The sequence below is a fragment of the Arachis ipaensis genome, chromosome B8 (assembly GCF_059453495.1).
Source record: "Arachis ipaensis isolate K30076 ecotype BB chromosome B8, ASM5945349v1, whole genome shotgun sequence".
Lineage (NCBI taxonomy): Eukaryota > Viridiplantae > Streptophyta > Magnoliopsida > Fabales > Fabaceae > Arachis > Arachis ipaensis.
In genome coordinates, this window is record NC_142443.1 from 79,483 (window position 1) to 99,860 (window position 20,378).

Below are 20,378 nucleotides of genomic sequence, written 5' to 3' on the forward strand. Positions count from 1 at the left end.
TTTTTAAGCCATTTTTTTTAATTGTTTTGCATAGGATAAAATATTTTTTGTACTATAATTTAAAAAAATTTATTAAAAAAATTTATTAAAAATATTCATGAACTATTAAAAATGGACAAAAAAGTATTGTATGGAATTCGAATTGATAGCTCATTAATATTTTAAAGAAGTCTCGTAATTAAATATTTTGTTAGCTTTTTTTTAACGTATGAAATAAAAATATATATTTTTTTAAATAAATTATTAATTTTTTAACAGCATAATTCGAATTATACCATGAATTACGGTGTGTAATTCGAACCAAGCTGGTTCGAATTAGTGTGTGCGTGTATTTGTATGTAATTCGAACCAAGCTGGTTCGAATTATGTGTGTGCGTGTGTTTGTGTGTAATTCGAACCAAGCTGGTTCGAATTACGTGTATGCATGTGTTTGTGTATAATTCGAACCAAGCTGGTTCGAATTATGTAGAAATGGAATTCGAACCAGTATGGTTCGAATTATATAAAAATATGATTTGGCTTATTGCTAAAACGATTTTCGCTTTGGCGTATTTACGTTACATGATTCTTGACTTGGCTTATTAAGGTTTTTTACCCTTATTATTACTATCTTGTTAATTATTATATATGTAAATTAAAAATAAATTGTATATTTATTTTTTTATTCGTTAAGTATTAATTCCATTCTTTGTATTTTTGTGAATTTTTCAGACATTACTTATTTTTCTTCTCCTAATGCATGCAATTTTTCGATTACTTCTGCAATAGTAAGAATAAATTTTTTTAAAATATTTATTATGTGCATATATATATATATATATATATATATATATTGAATAAATTCTTTTTAATAAGAACAATTTAAATAGTATAAAATAAAAATATATATTAATATTTTTTTTATCCACTCTGTGAATGTCTCATGTGATAAAAATTTAAAATAATATTAAAGAATGTTTAAAATTGGTTCTTTGAAATTTTTTATAGTATACATTTTTTTTTTCTTATAACATACAAATATTTGAATTCATCTTTTTTTTTACAATTATATGAATAGATGTTCTATGCAGTATTAGTAAATCATGTGTTAAATATTAGTAAACAAAATTATTAACGTTTAATTTTTTTAATTATTACAAAAGCAACAACTAATAATATATTAAAATAATATAATATAAAAATTTTAAAATATAATTATATGTAAAGTATTATAAAATAATAAAAACAATATAAATAGTGATAAGAGTTTTTTTTTTTCATAAATTCATTTTAAAAATGTAATAAGTATTTTTATTTTGTATCTTATCATTTAATATAATTATTTCAAAATATATAGACTCTTCTTTATTTGTTGATATAAATATTTTTCACACAAATTTTGATAAATCATTTATCTATTTATTTGGTGATATTATGTAAAAGATGGTATTTCATTATTAATTTTGAGATGCTCTATAGTGTACAAATAAAAAAAAGTTAGAATTAAAAAAAATTAATTAAAAATAAGAATATAAATAATATAATATAAAATTAAAAATTAACTATATGATCATAGTATATTTGAATGTCCTTAGTAAAGATATTTTGCTGTGCTAAAATTGAGATTACTAGAATAAGACCCGCGCAAGCGGTAAATTAACGATAATATATAATAAATATTAAAAATTATTATGTTTTGTAGAAATAAATTAAATACGTGTAAATTAAAGTTAAATTTAAAAGGTGTTTTATTTAAAATAATTTGTAGTACAAAAGATTTGGATGTTGGAGTTGTACAAAGTGATATTTTTATTTGGTGGTTTAATTTTTACATTTGGTTTAGTTGATGGACTTAGTCTTCTTGTGTGGCGTTCGTCCTCTTTTTTTTTATTGGTTGTTGTTAGAGTTGTTGCTTTCTTCTTTCTGTCGTAGGTTCTTGTGAAGGCATGTTCTTTATGAATTGTTGAGTTTGATGCACTTTCTATTGTGTTGTTTCTTCCATCTTTGTATGTATGTTCTTCTTTCGAAGATGCGTCTTGAATTTGTATGGTTTTCTTTCTCCTTCATCTCTTGATGTAGTGGTACTTCAATGTCATTATTTTTCTGAAATGTCATTAGATTTGAAGCAGTTGTGCCCAATAAATTTTTTGCTTCGCCATCAAATAGTACAAAAGTTGTTGTAACACTTTGATCTAAAACCTTTAATTAAATTCTGAACCTAAACTAAGTATTGAGTTAGTAACTAATAATTTGATAGATGAGATTATAAAAAGTATAGAGTTACTTTATTGTTGAATATTGTGGTGTTTGATTACATGTGCCACAAATGTAGTTGTTTCTTTTTTTATATGCTTTCTTCTTACACTTTTTACATTCAACATAGTTCCATCCAAATTTGTTATCAATTTCGTTTATAGTTGCTAAAATTGTGAAGATCTTTTCCTATTCCAATATTCAATTTATATTATCATTAGGTATATGGTATTTAAGTATGAATGTATGATGCATATTGTGAGTTTTTTTTGTCATACCTGATCATCAGATTCTCATTAAAAGAGTGATGCTCTATTGAGTAAGTTTGAGATGTGTAGTTCAGAAATAAATTTCTTGTGCTAAATTTGATGTTATTTGAAGGAATAGTGATAAGAGACTTATATAAGTAGTTTAAATAGTATGAAATTTGAATACTTATAACGTAAAATTTATTATGATTAATAATATTATTATGACATTTGTAATATGGATGTTTATTAACTTTAGTGAGTTATTTATAAAAATTAATAAATTAATTGTTGCGGTTATAAATTTATTGTATTGTTTATAACGATAAGATATAATAAATATAGGAATATGAATTCAATGTATTTGTAGTTTACAAATTTATTGTATTGTATTTTTTAGTTTTTTATTTGTATATTTTATTTTTTTGCTGATTTGGAAATAATAATTGATTTGGCAAAAATTGAGTGGTTGATTCTAAAATTTTGCCAAGTAAGCGTAAGCGATATTACTGACATGGCATTAGTAAAAAGAAAAAAATGTCTTAAAAATAATGTGGGTAAACTTATATATCTACTTTTATATATTAAGAATAAATTTTAAAAAATTTTCAATAGTTAACGTGAAAACTTGTAAAATAAAATAATAATGATAAAAAATTTATGTATCATATATAAATAAATTAAATAATATAAAATTTGAATATGTATAACTTAAAATTTATTATGATTAATATATAATATCTTTAATTGGTTGATTTCTATATTTTGTCAAGTAATTAAAATTACTAACATAATATCGTTAGAAAAAAAAAAGCATGACATAAAGTAAATGTAAAAGAAAATATTAATTTTTATATAATAAAAATAGAGAGATGGATTGATAAGGGTAAAGTCGGCAAATATATATTATAAACAATCCACCGCTATATGGAAAATAAATTGTACTGTGAAATCAGTTATTCTATTTATGAACAAAATTTCCTGCATTTACTCACAAACTGCAATTTTTCTTCGTGAAGCAAAACCTATTGGAATGAAATCACAGGTCTGTTCCACAAGAAGGCTACCAGTGCAACCAACCACCCACTGGCCATCAGCATTTCGAACAAAACCAAAACCGGAAAGCTGATCCGACCAGAGAGACACTGGCGTCATAGTTCACCCTCGAAGTAGTCATAGGAGGTATCCTTTAGTGATCAAAGATGGAACCAGTTCTCTTTGGACAGAATCCGTCCATAAGAACTCACTGATATAGTGCCGAATTAACAGGTGTTGCGCGATGTTGAGCGGATTGGTGCTAGCTTGGGAGTTTGAGTGTTCAGACATTATTTGTCAGACTGAGCTTGGAAGCGTTCTTGTTAACTCAGAATTTGCTTCCTTCTGTGCATAGGGGAAGCAACTAATTCTGCAGCGGATGCTGTGGCTATGTATGCAGCAAGGAATCAGGATGATTATGCTGACCTTGGAGTGACTTAGCTGAACTTATTCATATTCAGAGGGACTTGTCCTGTCCATTTTTGGATTGTTTCCTCTGTTTCCTGTTTTTGTTCTATATCAAGTCACCAAAAAAAAAAAAATCACAGGTCTGTTACCGAAATATTATGAACAAAATCCCCAGACCACTAGATAATTGATAGAACAGCATCAGCCATAAGCAGCAGAAAAACTTGGGGGGATCTTCCTCCTCACTCGTGTACTGACTGATCTGGTCACACAGAAAGAGAGTGTGAATTCAGGGAAAAGTTCACAAAACAAACACAATCAAGTCTCTCTTGCAGAAAAATTGACTTAACAGCCAAAATACTAGATAATTACACCCCCTCCCCCTTCTTTTATTTTTATTTTGAAATAAAAAATGGGTTGTCATTATTTTAAAGTCTTAAATGAATATTTATCCACCACACATTCACAATCGAACAATGATAATCTGTTACGCTTGTTAGATTTTAATTGAACTCATTAGCATACGCTGTTAATTGAGAATCTCTTGGCCTTCATAGAGTCCATTCTTTGTAATCTTCTATCCTTGTTAGTATGCAAGTGTGTGTTTTTGTTATAAATTCTATATATATGAAACTTTAAAGTTGAGAATCACATAATTGAACAATGAGATAGATATTGGCAGTAGAAGCATATCATAAATAGTAAAGAAAATATAGGAAGGCAATATATATGTTATACAAAATTATTAAAAAGAACCAAATTTAAAGAGAAGGACCAAATTTTCTTTACAGGTAGAAAATTACAATTTTCTTGTTATAATTTATGTGTGGAGCTACCAAAATTAATTTGAAAAGAACTAGACAATATTGTACCTAGTTAGTCTGGTTTTAGCAGTTGCCAGAAAAGAAGAGATACATCATAGAAATTAATTAGCAGAGTGAAGGATGTTTACCGTTTGTTGTCTTGGGTGGTTTCACGCTCTCATTTGCAATAGACGATGAAAAACGCCTTTTTGCAGAAGCTTTTATCAAGGTCTCATCCTTCTTTGTGGATATCAGAGATGAGTAAAGAATAGCATCAACAGCTTTACGCTGCTGTTTCCGTTTTGAAATCTCAGAAACCCCACTTTTAGTAGTACATTTAACTTGATCTGCATGTTTTTTTTTGTGACAGCCTTCCAATGAGGATGCAGAAACTTCATTACTATTACTCGTATCCCCTCTGGAACACAAATTTGGTCTATCCAAATCTGAAAGTTTTGAAGTTTTCTGTCTGCCACCTGTCTCTTCAACTACATGGTATGCGCTGCTCCTTGTGTTCTCAAATTTTGATTGCCTCTTGCCCAATATTGTCTCTACCCTATCGATCTTCATCTTGTCTTTGCCTTCTTTTCCATTGTCAAAAACCCGTTGTTCTGTTGTTGTCAACATACCATCGGAGCAGCTTCTGCTTTCACATTTTGCAGCGAGACAAGTCAAGTTCTTGATGGAGTTACGTTCATCTAGGGATTTCTTTTCCTTACATAAAGCACTTTTCCCCAAAGCTTTGTCATCCCTCCTACCCTTAGACTTAACTTCAGAAGCTACACGTTTCTTTTTACTCTCAAAACCATCTTTGTCATTATCCTTAACCTCTCTTTCATGCTTCGGTTGTCTTATGACATTATTAGAATTCTCAAGAAAGTCTTTATCTTTACTAGCTGTTTTGAAGATTGAATGATATGGCCTTTTAGCAGTCATAATCAAGTCTCTTTCTTCAGCATCCTTCACAAGAGAAGCCCAGTTATGGTTTGTTTGTAAAGTCCTTGCATTACCAAAAATCCAAAGTGACAACTTGGCCCTTGTTAAGGCGACATTCATCCGTCTTACATCAGCAACAAATCCAATAGTGCTCGAGTTTCTTTCAGATGCAGCATTGCTCAAAAGTGCTGCTCTTACGGTAGAAAGTAACAATATATCCACTTCTCGACCTTGGAAGCCATCCACAGTGTTAAATTCGATTTCAGCTGTGCTTGAAGATCCAAATGCATCAAGAAAACGAGATCGCAGAAGAGAAAGTTGAGACTTGTATGGAGTAATAATTCCAATTCTTCCTCCAGTAAATTCAGTTGGGAACCTGAGAAGCATTCATATAGGGTTCCATAATTCATCAGATGAAACAGAAAAAAAAAAAGAAAAAAAAAAAAGAGAGAATCAGTCAGTAAATGTGTACCTTTTCTGGAAAAACCTTAGTACCTCAACTGCTGCATCAGCCTCATGCTCATTACAAAGTGACATTGCACCCATGTTTTTTCCACGAACCTCCCTACCATCAGTGATATCATAGAATACATAAGGCCCAAGACACTTGGTCTGATGAAATGGTGCTGATTTGCGAGACATTTGGCTCCCATTTAGTAATTTATTGTCATAGAAATGCAGTGAAGGGAACCTGCATATCTCTGGATGCATCCTATACTGCCATGATAAAAAAAAAAATCAAGGATTCAGCTTTCACTCATAAAACAGGATAATGTAAAATTATAGCCATCCTTGCCTAACAAAATTAAGCTAAAATAAGAGCATCATAGGAATAATAATATGCAAAACTTAAGCTGTTAAGGAAATTGACTATCATATACAAAATACAATCAGGCAGGGTTGATCATATGCTGAAAATGTTCTACAGCTCATCATTATTATCTCAAATGACTAAATTCAAAAAGGAGTAGCACTGAGTTTGAGCCATTGAAATTCCTATAATGACCTTAAAAACCTACAAGCAGAAGAGCTTCAGCCAAGATGTTTGATGCTTCTTAGGTGTCTTTTACAAGTTGGAATCTTGAAAGGAATTGCTTGATGAGTAAGTCTCTTAATTGGAAAAGAAAATTTGGGCTTCCCATGAAGAGAAAACCACACAAGCAGGGGCGGAGCTACATACAGAGAAAGGGGGGCAGTGGCCCCTTCTAATTTTAATTTTTTACATGTAAATTATATATAAATTTCAGTTTAGCCCCCCTTAAAATTTTATTTTAGTCTTATTTTATTGTGTAAATATTTTTGGCCCCCCTCTAATATTTCATCTAGCTCCGCCCCTGACACAAGATCTCTCATCGGAACCAGGAAAGGAAATCTGCACCATGGCAAGCCTTCAGCTTGAATAGATACATTTGACCATGTTAATGCATAAAACATGAAAGATAAGTATACGATGAATTGAACTCTCTAATCCCTTCGCATGCATACAGACTAACTCATCAATATTAAAGGGTTCTCAAATCCCTCTTCATATACATCAACATGACTCCCTAATAAAAAGAATGGTTGGATGCATAAAACATGAAAGATAAGTATACCATGAATTGAATTCTCTAATCCCTTCGCATGCATACAGACTAACTCATCAATATTAAAGGGTTCTCAAATCCCTCTTCATATCCATCAACATGACTCCCTAATAAAAAGAATGAGTGATAAAGAGATAAAAACCAAGTTTGAAGATTGAAATTTCTCCTTCAAATTCAAGCATTTTATTTCAGAAAAACAACCTTTACTTTCTTCAAAGCTTTTGCAACTAATCAAAAGAAACAGCTGAAAATCCATATTCAGTACACTCCAAGATTCACCAAATATACAAAATGCATATTCCATATGGGATGGATTCCACTTTTACAGTCAGTGTAGAAATAATCAGCATCAATTTCATAATATAGCAATGCACCACACATATTCTAGTCAATCCTTTTTATATCTCTACTCAATCCTTCTCAATAGTAAATAAGAATTGTGCTGAATTGATTATTCAGTCAAACAAGGCAAACTAAACGGATAAACCCTAAACCTTAAAAACAAAAAGAAATTCTTTTAGACCATATGCTAAGTTGCTAACAGTCTAACCCCCCAATACCCAAGGAACCTCAAGCCTGCAATGATTGCTCCACCAAAATATATGTCATACAATGAGACTTCAGATCAGATCCAATAGCAAACTATGTACCTGCTCAGTAAGCATGATAACAGGATGCCCTGCCCTTTGTAAACGTTCAAACATGCTGCACTCGTAAAGATATTTACTCGCAACATTTGAGAGGACAGTTGCAGGAAGTTGCTTTGGGTCACCAACCTTAGATAATTTGCAAATGTCAGTATAACCTCTTACCTTATAGCAGAAGTTCAAAAGCCTTTTTAAGTACACTTACCATTATGCATTTGGTTCCACTTGACTTTAAAAGCTGAAGAGGAATCAGAGTAGCAGGTTCTAGAGCCTGGAACAGAAAAACAGATCAGGAAAAAAAAGGAAACAAGATGATTGCAGATAAATTATCTATAACAGAACAAAGGTATGTTTACTTGGGCGGCTTCATCAATGACAACAGCATCAAAGAGAGTAAGTTCAGATGGACCACCAAATTTGGAGCTTAACATTGTTTCAGAGCAAACTCCATAAAGATCACCGCCACATCCACTTAATGTAGTTACCACTATTTCAGCTTCCATCAGTATGGATTTCCGCAGCTTATTCCTAAGACTCCTGGTTTCTTCATTGACTTTCTTCTCCTGAGCCTGAACATTACTAAGATCTTTATATAGTTGGTGTTTCTGTTCATAAAGTTTACGCAGCGTCACTTTAATTTCTGCATCAGACATTTCTTTCACATCCCCCACATGAGAGTCATCATGCAGGTGACTTCTAACATTAGAATTTCCATCCCTTAGGTCAGCCCGTTTGGATTCATAGAACCTAATAGAATCAACTAATTTCTCTAAATTAGAACGAAGAACCGTTGACAAATCTACCTTCATATCTTTCTTCCCCTCATTCAAGTGCATCTTCTCTTCTGTTACACGTTGATCAACAAGTGTGTCAATGAAAAATGGCAGTGAATTTGGATGGACTGTTTTTGCATTTCCAACCCTCACAAGATAAGGTTTGTACATTTTTCCATTACTTCCGTAAAGACCATCACTAGAAATTCTTGATACCAACTCATCCACTGCAGCATTAGATTGAGCACAAATAAGCACTCTTTGTCTCACAGAACTTCGAAAATATTTCAATGAACTTTGGACATCTTCACTCATTTGTCTTGCCAAGGCTGCATCTTGCCATGCCCTCGCAATGGCAACACTCTGGCTAATTTTGGGTCTTGAAAAGGGAGAGAGAGAATTCTTGTTCAAATTTTCATTGAAAGCTCGTTTTAGACAATTCATCTTTAGAGAAGTGGAAGCGGAAGCTAGAAGGGCACTGACAATTGCAACAATAGTTCGTGTCTTCCCAGTTCCTACATTTACATGAGCATATAAGCAAACTTGTTAAAAATCATTATTAAAATTGTAAGGCCTTCCATGAATAAAGACATAGGGTAAATCAATTACCTGGAGGACCCTGAATAAGAGACAGTTCACTATTTTTCTTGGGTTCCACCCTTCCGATAGAAGCACTAATTGCTTGAAGTTGGCAGACATTAAATGATGATCTCAAAGTTTGTTGTAAGGACAGGCACAACTTATTGAGATCTGCTTCTTTAGTTCCACCAAGACAAACGGAATCATTGACAGGACTTAAAATAAGCGGAAGCAAGGGGATGGCTTTTACCGATGACAATGCATGGAATTCTCGAATTTGTGGGGTAATACTCATTATACGGCAAGCATGCCATTTACTTCGTTCAGTGAGATTCCTTCTAGCAAGATTTAAACGTGAGGAACCATTTTGAAGATAGAACCTGATAAGAACAATACTCAAACTTCTTTTATTGTCTTTCTCACGCCTTTCAACCTGCAAACACATTGATGACTGCTTTAGCATGACAGGTTTGTTAGCCTGCTTGTTTTCAATTGCATTACTTAGCAACACTACATTCATTGACCATGCTTGAGGGCAGCCTGACTTAGCTCCAAAAAGGGCAAACAAAATGCAAATCAACTTGGACGTTAATTGAAATAATTGACAGTAAGCCAAAATCAATTGTCCAATTTATAATTCTATTTATGAACAATGACTAAGTATTGGAATGATTTCGTTTATAAGAGAAGGTTAAAAAGAGTTAATAAAGATTAGTAGGATGGGTAAATCTTCATGCTTCAGTCAATCATGGCTGAATGTGCCAATAAAGTGGATCTTTTGGTAAAAGTCACAGTATGTGGGAAGAAACAATGAACCTGTACTAGCCTAAGTTGGTGAAAAATAATAATAGAAAGGTTTTTTTCAGCTCATTGAGGTGGACTAAAAAGAAACATTATGCCTTCACTACTTCTGTAATTTACTTTACCAAGAGTCATCATATAATTTCCTACCAAATTATCAAACTTCCCATTTTCCAACTACTCCATACCACAGCTTAGAAAAATTAACTCTAGGACTTCATGTACTTGCAAGAATAAAACTTTAGATGACAACAGTCACATTCACATATGAATGACAGTATACCTTTCCAACCATATGAACTTCCTGAGAAGACTTTTGAGGAGGTTCTTTTGATAGCAAAATGAGGTCATTTTCTGAAAAGCTCTTACATGCTGCAGAATCACTGTCATCATGGACAAAACGAACAAAATGAAAATCATCAACTCTCTCCACTGACATCACTGAAAGGTTCCCATAAGCTGCATCCTCCCATGAAGACATCTCATGAAAAGTATTCTGTATCTGTGCTTTAAACTCCTCCAAAACTAACGGCCTGAATATCTCCACATATTGTTCTGGTGATTGAAAATAAACAGGAACTTCCTTTAACTTCCCAACGGTTTGGGTTTCATCTTTTCTTGTGGATGACAATCCAACTGTGGCAAAATAATTTGTTTCAAGAATAGGTTTATACCAATCATCCAACCTAGGTGGCTTGAATCTGTTCTCTGGGTTCTTTAATTTATATAGATTGACAGAATTGTTATCAAGAGGTGTTTCGAGTTGAATAACTTGCCTTCTCACAACCGAAGTAGGCTTCGGTACATGCAATGGAATACGGCCCACAGGTTTCACTGCAGGCTCTAGCTGGCTGTCTTCAGCATCCTGAGAATGACTTGACATTTTATTGTTTTTACTTGATTTAGTATCACCAGTTTTCGGAACGGCACTGCTGCAAGATTTGTTCGGTTTTTTAACATTAACAGCCTCATCAGAAAGTTTTGTGAAATTGACCCTATCCTTGGATTTCAAGCTTACTTCCCTGCTTTGAGTGCCTAGGCCTTTTGAATCAGCAAAAGGAGTGACCACAGGTTTAATATGTAAACTAAAATTACTGGAGTTCTGTTTCTCAGAAGAAAGGATGGGAGAATCAGTACAAATATTTTTTTGGAAGGGCTCCATTATTTTCCCACAGAATTCCATACTTGAAACATTTTGTTTTACAAGGTCAGCATTCAGCAAGCTTTTACCAGCATCACAAAACATTAAGTTGCCATGAGAGACGCGGTTGCCTATCTCATTATCTGATAAAATAGACTTATTGGGAGACACTTTTGCTTCCCCTTCATCATCTGAAAGAATAATTACATCTTTAGTGCCTCTTTTGCAAGACATCATTGTAGAGTCAAAAATTTCTAAACCTTTATCAGCCATAGTTGAAGAGTGCAAATCTGAAGTAAAAGGGTTCTTCTCAAAGGACAAGCTTTTACACATTGATTTCGGTGTCATATTTGTCTCCCGAGAATTATGAGAAACTCCCCTAGATAGAGAGACAGACAGGTGAGACACTTGTTTTATCAATTCCTCCCAAGGACAACCATCTAAATCAATTAGAAACACGAAACATGTTAATGATATGATACTAACAGGTATTACCAAAACACAACTTCAAACATGATCGTGTGTGAATACAATATCAAAACTCACCATAGGAAATAAGATGTTCAATGGTCATGATTGTTGAAACTGAAGTTTTATCACAAAATCGTTTGAATAGATTGAGTAACTGAATAACTGCTCGCTTCCAATAAACAACAACAACTTTAAGTGATGACCTTCCCCATTGCATGAGATCATGAAGCCATTTGAAATCCAATTTATTTTGTACATGCATTCTGAAATTTCCATGCTCTTTACCAAAACATATGTGTTTGTCAACAACGATAGGCAGGACCTCGAGTAGCCTAACACAAGTCATCTGAAATAACAAGGAACTATGAAGGTAAAGATCTTCATGGTTCTAAAAGCAAGATGTTGATCTGAAACAACAACCAAACTGTAAAAGAAAAGAAGCAAAAAATAAACTGAAATGTGATCATCCATACTTAGTCTCCTCATTCTTCCAAATCCTAACAATCTTACACCTAAATCACTTGATATGTATTTTAACTACGTTTTGGAAAAATGATATTAGGATCCAACTATTCAAGCATCAAATTATTTAAACCAAGCAACATTCATTCTAAATTTTGGACAGCAGAACCATGGTATCTTACAACTTGTCTGTAAAATTGATCACCAAAAGAAACACAACTTTCCTGATTGGATGCCAATAAATGTTAAAAGCATTTATTCTACATGTAGCTTTTTAAAGAGAGATAAAAATAAAAGCAAAGCTGTAAGCACATAACTGATACTAAAGAAGAAACAGGATGATACCTGACAAAGATTGTAATCAACAAACTCCCTTCCTTTTACCAAGCACTTGCAAAAAATAGGCCATGCCATTTCAGATATTAAACCACCAAATTTATATATTGTTTTTGGTTCAACATTAGAAACATGTTTATCCATTTCCAGGGGCAGAGAATCAAAAGCCGGTTGCTTCAAAAACCCGCCTTGTGAAGAGAATTTTGGCATCATTAAATCACTATCCATTTTTCCCGGTAACTCTTGAGGAGATAATTCCCTTTCTTTGAGTAATTTATATAAAATAAACCAAAAGTGATGTAGAGAATGAAACTTCGACATGACAGAATCTAGTTGGACCTGCAAATAAAATGAAATTACTGAAATGGCAGAGATAAAGGGAATAACAATTGAACGACCACTAGACAAAAGTCATTTTACACCAAAGTATTATTTCCGATGCAGAAACACATTATCAAAGTCACATAATCTGACTGGACATAGAAAGACTTTGGTGTAGCATCAAAAGCTACAATTTAAAGGGCTTCATGACAACAGGGAAGCCAGATGTCTGTTTAAGTATGTTACTTCGGCAATTTGCTGACGGATTTGACAAAAGGAGAATGTCCACCTCTTCAAGGGCACATATTTGCCAACCAAAAAAAGCTACAAGAAATTGGTATGGATTTTCTCTAGCTAGGGGATCTACTTATGGTTGTTTTAATGGAGTTTACAATATGCAAAGAAAATGGATAGCTTGGTTGCTTTCTTAAGCCACTTTGGTTACTGTTCCTGAGGATCCCTATCCTTCCACTTAGTTGCACTTCTCTCTTCAAACTAGTGAAATTTCCTCTTTTATACACACACACAGAAAGGAGATAAAGTAAAGAGGATCAGCATTGACCAAAATATTATCAAGACATCTTTCCCGAAAATATTACCAGTCTCATAGCATGCTTAAGGCCCAAAATAATTGCATACAATGACAGCTCTTGCGAACATAGGAACTTTATTCCACATGAAAGACCCCGAGTATTTGAAACTTGTTCTAACACAGACTTTCCAAACTGTCTAACATCCTGCACGGGAAAAATAAATTATAATATAATATACGCTATATTCAACAAATAAGAAAAGAATGAGAACAAATTCATTGGTTCTCAACAAGGTAAATAGAGAAGAATGTGATCTACAGGTTCTATACAAATTTGGCATATTTACATCATTTGGATCCAAAAGTGAAAGGATCAAGCTTTCACTCATGACAGGTTGCCATGTCCACTGACTTTGGAGCGCTCCTTGACCCATCTGCACTAAAAAATATGCAGCTAACCTGTTTGCAACTCCAAAAATAATTAGCTAATAAATTGAAAACCAAAAATTTATCATAAGACCACAAGATACTCAAACTTCAGTTTAGCATAGCATAAATAAAAATTCAAACTAGTTATAGGACCTGTTAAATGTTCTTATTAAAGGAGACGACATTGCCAACACTTCAACTGAATTTTTAGACTTTTTTCCATCTCCACCATCATCAGAACCAGTTGGAATCTTCCACCCAAATGAAGAGGAAATTTCTGCAGCATAAGATGAAAGACAAGATCTGACTGGAAGCACTGTTTCTGAACTCTTCTCAAGTTCTATCATTGGAAAACGAGATCGTGCCCAGAAGATGGCCTGGGAAAATGAAATTGGTAGGACTGAGGGACTGATATCAACTAAAACATCAACCCATAACATTGGAATGCACATCCACTCACGGAACTCTTGATAGATTATTCTAGCCTGCGCACTGAATTGAGCCCAAGAACAATCACCATCCTTCATTGCACAATTTGGAATAGCTTGGAAACAAATATCATCACTTTCATCATCCAACTCAATAATGACCTTGTTTTCCATGCTACTCTCAGTGTTTGGATTTGTGCAGCAGCTCAGCACTGAATTCACTAAAGCAGCAGCATCTGATACTATGATAATCTGTATAAGGTCAAATGCAGGTTGCCTTAAGGAACTGTGAAGTGAGGAGTCCTTCAGAGATGACACCAGGGCAGGTCCCCTGTTCAACATAATGTTGAGAAACAATTAAGCAAATGCATTAAAAGAAGTCCTAGTATATCATAAAGATCTTAATTTATGGTGAAGTTCATCTATATTATGCAGCAGTTGTTTAGTATTGACTTCTCAAACAGTTCAGTACGAAAATAAGATCCAAAAAAGGATATCCCCCAAGCCTTAGAGCTGTGACAATGGAAATGCAACAAGACCAAATATTCTGCTACACCTCATTAAAGTCATCTGAATGGTTTTTCCCAATTCTCCCAGACACACTATAATGAAGTAACATGATCAAGCTTAAAGAGATTCTCTAATAGGTAAACAGTCCTAGCAGGATACCATACCATACATATTAGGAATGTTACAAATGTTCACTTGCTCATAAAGTTTTGTTTATGCCTATAAATTTCATAAAAGGAATATTTTATTCGTCAACCGGAAAAAAAAAAAACAAAAACAAAAATAAATAAACAAATAAAAGACTCACAGAACTTGTATCTCTAGTCACAAATACAATCAAGAGGATTTCCTATGTATCCTGATAGATAATACGAGAGTTTATGTCCACTGCATGAATGCATTGTTAAATTGAACATAGGAAAAGGTATTTCTTTTTCCAGCAAACTATGACTAGTCTCTGCTAAATTTAATTCAAGCAAGAAAAAAACAAGGACAAAAGGGGAGTAACCGAGTACATACCACATGTGTGAACACTCAAAAGGAGGGCAAGGTGGGTTCATCCTATATCCTCGGTATACAACAAGTAATGCTATCTGAAAAGACAATTATTAAATATATAACAACTATACAAGAGAAACCAATATGCAGCATCAATGGCTACAGCCAAAAAGCCTATCACTAGCCACTCATTGCATAGCCATCGTGCAAACACCTAAATGTGATAACCTGATTTGCCAGTTTTCTCGTTAGAATGCTGAAGTTACTGCTCACTGGCACTTGATGGAGGAGAAAATAGAGAAAGTGTCTACGCTGTTTTTCATGCTCACCATCTTGAAGAGCTTCAAGAGACTGGAACATGGCATGAAAGATGTAAACAATGTCAACACACAAAGAACCCAACTCTCCCCCCCCCCCCCCCCCAACACCAAAGCCACCCAAAGAATTATTTTTTTCCTTTTTAAGAAAAACACACAAAAGAAAGAAACAAACACCGGTTATGCATACATGCCTGTAGGAAAGGTTGGAAAAGGCCAAAAATATCTTTATGGATTTTCTCGTTGTGAGTATGGAAACATTGACCAAGTAGGGTATTGCGCATTACACTTGGAGGCAATGTAGACCTTAACCAAAGCTTGCAACCTAGGATCAAGCACAAAGAATTGTTATGCGAACAAATATAAATCTGAAAAAAGGAATATAAGAGACAGACAAAACATACCAAGCATTTCAAATAGTAGTCTCAAGCAATTAACAGCATGTGAGAATTCAAGTGAATCGCCACTAATATGATTGAGTACAATATCTACAAAAAAGGGGTATTGTTCCAATATCCCTTCTTCAAAAGTTGTAGGCTCCAAGAAGCTAAGCCTTCACAAAAATGTTTATAAAAAGGTACCATCAAAATAATAGCAAAGAGATGACTAGGCTAATGACTGATACTACTGAATACACTCTTACAATGATTTGATGCCAATCCATAAAGACACACGATCCAGCTGGGCTCTTGGTGTTGAAGTATCCAAAGCCAATGGTAATGCATCAGCCTCTAAACAGCCAATAAATTTCTTGAGAAGTGGCTGCAAAGGTTCCAAGTCCGCTCCTCTCCTACACACAAACAAAAAGCATTGATCGTTAATAAAACAGACTTCTAAATGTCCAACAGCAGAAAACAAGATCCGGAAACAGTGACAAAAGGGAATGTTAAAGTTCATTTTTCATCCATCCAAACATAAGTTCAAGCTTCATGCCTTCTATATCCAAGTTTAATAAAAGAAGGGACATAAGTTGCATTCCATTTGTTAGCGCATCATCAACTCATACAGATTACAATTAGTGGAGCCGAAGCTCTTTCATGCCAAATTGCCAATCAACAAGTACCTCAATTTTCCCATAGATTCTGCTAAGCGATATCCAACAGAACGAACACTTCTCTTGCAAAATAGTAAGGCATATACTCCCTGTAAGCAAATGGTTCACCACGTAAGCAATCTAGAATGCTACATTGGCATGTAGAAGCACGATACACAGCAAGGATTAAAGTATATATAATACCGGAAATTGTTGATGCCCAGACAAAGCTAATTCGTGTTTACAGTCAATAGCTTCAACAAATACCTCAAACTCATTGAATAAAGGCTGATAACCTAAGAGGACTGGGAACATTAACACCTGCATTAAATGATTGGAGGAACAAAATGAGGCTTTTTAAACACTAAAATCCAAAACAGAACATTCATACACAAAGGAAAGAAAGAAAAGAATACAAATGCAAGAATGCATACAAGTGGAATATCTATGCTAATCCCCCCCCCCCCCATTTTCAGAATATTATGTACATAATATAATATATATTGTCTAGTCCTGATCTAACAATGTTCAGCCTGCACTTGTCTGTATCAACAGATATTAGTAACTTGTTTTAAAACTATGAAAATATTCAGGTTAAGAACATGTATTATCAAGTTTCAAGTCTCAACAAACAAACTGAAGTTAAACCATATTTTGTAAGATGAATAAAAGCAAATAAAATATCTATAATGTGGTGGTGGTGGTGGTGGTGGTGGTGGGGGGGGGGGATGTACATATTTTAAAGAAGCAGAAATAAATTTAGCCATAAAGAGGAGCCTTATCAGTGGATATAATTCCAAAATTCCAACAAACAGAATGTATGTATCAAGTGTGTCAAAACTTGGGATAGTGGAAAGCAACAGGAAACACACCTCATACAACAAGTTAACTACTTCAGCATAATCGCATGCAGGATTATATTCTTCCCCTGCTAACTTTGTGTTGATATCTCTCAGATGTAATGTCACCCTCTCATTATCAAGCTTATGCAAGACATCAAGAAGAGGACCAATAGAGCTAGACTCGTACTCCATATTGTACATGTCTTGGGCTTGATGATGCTGAGAAACGCATTGCAAACAGTGCTTCATTTCATCAGATATTCTCTTCCATAAAAGCCTAAGAGGAGAATCATGACGATCGTCTTTGAAGTAATTGTAAAAAGTCTCCAATAAGGGACCCATTATATCCCAAAAGCCACACCAAAAATGACTTTCACAAGGCAAGCAAATTAGAAAATTATATGCATCTGCAAACCTGACATTAAGTAAAGGTGTTAGATATGAAACTACCAAAGAAACAATGTCTCAATTCCCCAACAAGAACATAACTCCATTCCATCAATGCAAAACAACAACAATGAAAACGGGTTACATTGATGAAATAACGCCCATTTCCACCAATAATAATAATAATAATAATAATAATAATAATAATAATTCAAGTTATAAATATGACCAAAGACTACGTTTCATAGACAATTCATAGACTACTTGTTTCCGCTGCTTATTCTGGGAATGAGAGTATCACTTCGAATTTCGCTTTACTTTCATCAACTAGTCAAATAATTTCCATTCAAGAGAACAAGTTATAATTACTCTACAGAAACGTCGGAAAATCGACATTGCAACTTTACGATTATTAAAACAATAAGGTAGTAACGTATAGAAGTTCATGATTACATGCCCCTATCCTGCTGAAACCAAATAAAGTAAAAAATAAAAAAATAATAATAACAAGTGAAGCTGGGGAGAACCATTGTTCTTTACGGAGGTGGAGCAGATGGCGCTTGGATGGATCGGGGATATCGCCGTCATCGTCCTCTTCTTCCATCTGGATGCCTCTCCACCGATCCAGTAGGTCCCGTCTAGTTGCAAGTTTGTTCGCCATGGTTATGGTATGGTTTACCACTTCAGATTTTGATTCACATAAATACTAGGATTTCTTTCAATTAGAGTTCGCGCGCTTCGTGATTTTTTGACGGTGAGGTTTTGTTTTGGGTGGAAATAAGACAAGTACAACGGTGGGTGGACTACTGTTTCTGGGGTTTGTTTGGGCGCTCGAAAAAGATTTTTTTTTTTAATGATTTTTTTTTAAAGATCTTTTATAAAAATAAAAAATGATTTTATATTTGAATATGTAATAATGTAAAAAGATTTTTTTATTTATTAATTATATTTAGATAAAATAAGATAAAAATATTTTTTTATTATTTATTATGTAAAAAATATCTTTTTTTTTAATTTAAAAAAAATGTAAATTATAGTATTTTTATATTTATTATTAGAAATTTGTTAAATAAACTAAAAAATTTAAAAAAAAAATTTTTCATTAAACAAAATATCTTTACAAGCACTTAGTCTTGAAGCCAAATTTTAATTTTATTTCTAATATTTAAAATCATCTTATTTTTTGGCTTTTTTTTAATAAATAAAAAATTATATTTACACTTTAGGCCAGTTTTTAAAAGTTTATTACAAGTTTAAAAAATACTCTTAAATTTTATTTTATTTTAATTTTGTTTTAAAAAATTTCGATTTGCATCAAATATATCTCCTGACAGCTTATTTTTAAAAAAATTTAGGACCAATTCAGCAACAATTTTACAAAAGAGGAGCGCTACAACATACAAGTCATTTTTGTTTACAAGTCTTACAAGTTGGGCCTAACACGCGCGTTACTGAACCATCTTCCCGTGTTTCATCTTCGTTTCTTTTTTTACGAAAAAGAAGAAGAAGAGACACGAAAAAAGAAGAAGAAGAAGAAGAGGAAGAGGAAGAGGAAGCACGGAGAAAGAAGAAGAAGAAGAAAATGAGGCACAAAAAAAACGTGAAATTGTTTTGAAGATGATGGAACTTCAGAAATACACCCGAACGTTTACAAAAATACACCTAAACGATTACAAAAATACATCCAAATGATTACAGAAATACACCAAAACAGTTACAGAAATAAACCAAACGATTACAGAAATACACCCAAAGAATTTAAGAAATACACCCAATACAGGGGGAGACAGTATATTTCTTCTTGAAATCTTTTAATGTTTTGTTGATTAAGGATGAGGCACATGACAGAGACAATCTAGAAAAAAAATCTAGAAGAACAGTAAAACAGTACCTTGAATAATGTTTCTTTGTTTTTTCTGGTGATTTTGATGAAAGAGAAAGAGAAGAAGAAATTTCAATAAAAAAAAGGGAGGAAGAAAAAGAGAAGAAGAAGAAAAAGAAGAAAAAGAGACACGGAGAAAGAAGAAGAAGAAGAAGAAGAGGAAGAGGAAGAGGAAGAGGAAGCACGGAGAAAGAAGAAGAAGAAAAAGAGGCACCAAAAATAACGTGAAACGGCGTGAATATAAATAACTTGTATGACTTGTATGGAAAATCACTTGTACGTGGAGAATTACTCTTTACAAAAACAATCACCAACACAAGTAAACTAGAAATAGTTGTCATATATTATTACACTAGAAATAGTTGTCATATATTATTGTTATATTAGTCCTAAATTTTTAGAAAATTTAACTGTCGACTGTATATTTGATGTAAATCGAAAATTTTTAAGACAAAATTAAAGCAAAATAAAATTTCGGGGTATTTTTAAAATTTTTGACAAACTTTAAGAACAAAAAATATACTTTACCCTTAAATTTTGTATTGTTTTGAATATTATGTTACTATGTCGTAGGCAACAATAGCGCAAGTAAGAACTGCGACATAAGCTAAGAAACTACAACGCAATCGTTCGAACGCTATAGCACTATAGTGCAGTATATGACAACGTTATTGTGTTAGAACGCTATAGCGGTTGCGTTGCCAGCGATATTGTAGCGGGACTTCTCTCAAACGATTGTTA

General features: G+C 33.3%; 1 protein-coding gene across 2 annotated transcripts; it reads right to left on the reverse strand.

Annotated features, from left to right (window-relative positions):
* Positions 1–3,357: 3,357 nt before the first annotated feature.
* LOC107617542 (P-loop containing nucleoside triphosphate hydrolases superfamily protein) lies at positions 3,358–18,564 on the reverse strand. Of its 2 annotated transcripts, none has more exons than XR_015896371.1 (22): positions 18,283–18,564; positions 17,399–17,783; positions 16,731–16,847; positions 16,557–16,636; positions 16,137–16,283; positions 15,898–16,046; positions 15,688–15,818; positions 15,405–15,527; positions 15,198–15,271; positions 13,894–14,499; positions 13,659–13,770; positions 13,379–13,516; positions 12,468–12,797; positions 11,736–12,006; positions 10,332–11,629; positions 9,278–9,680; positions 8,252–9,183; positions 8,101–8,166; positions 7,899–8,024; positions 6,135–6,374; positions 4,876–6,038; positions 3,358–4,185 (listed from the first exon to the last, which is right to left on the reverse strand). XR_015896371.1 is itself a non-coding variant. In XM_016319315.3 (22 exons), the coding sequence occupies exons 1-22, from the start codon at positions 18,414–18,416 to the stop codon at positions 4,166–4,168; spliced, it is 7,050 nt and encodes a 2,349-aa protein (XP_016174801.1). In that variant the 5' UTR covers positions 18,417–18,564; the 3' UTR covers positions 3,358–4,165. The 2 variants fall into 2 exon arrangements, 1 of the variants encoding a protein (XP_016174801.1); XM_016319315.3 differs by having other exon boundaries at positions 6,135–6,379.
* Between the last annotated feature and the right edge of the window lie 1,814 nt (positions 18,565–20,378).

Excerpts from the sequence above, each read along its gene's own strand:
- LOC107617542 (XM_016319315.3), bottom strand. The coding sequence starts at position 18,416 with ATGGCGAACAAACTTGCAACTAGACGGGACCTACTGGATCGGTGGAGA. Across the intron at positions 9,184-9,277 it reads TCTTATTCAGGGTCCTCCAG|GAACTGGGAAGACACGAACT; the intron begins GTAATTGATTTA and ends ATGTAAATGTAG. Across the intron at positions 6,039-6,134 it reads CTAAGGTTTTTCCAGAAAAG|GTTCCCAACTGAATTTACTG; the intron begins GTACACATTTAC and ends AATGCTTCTCAG.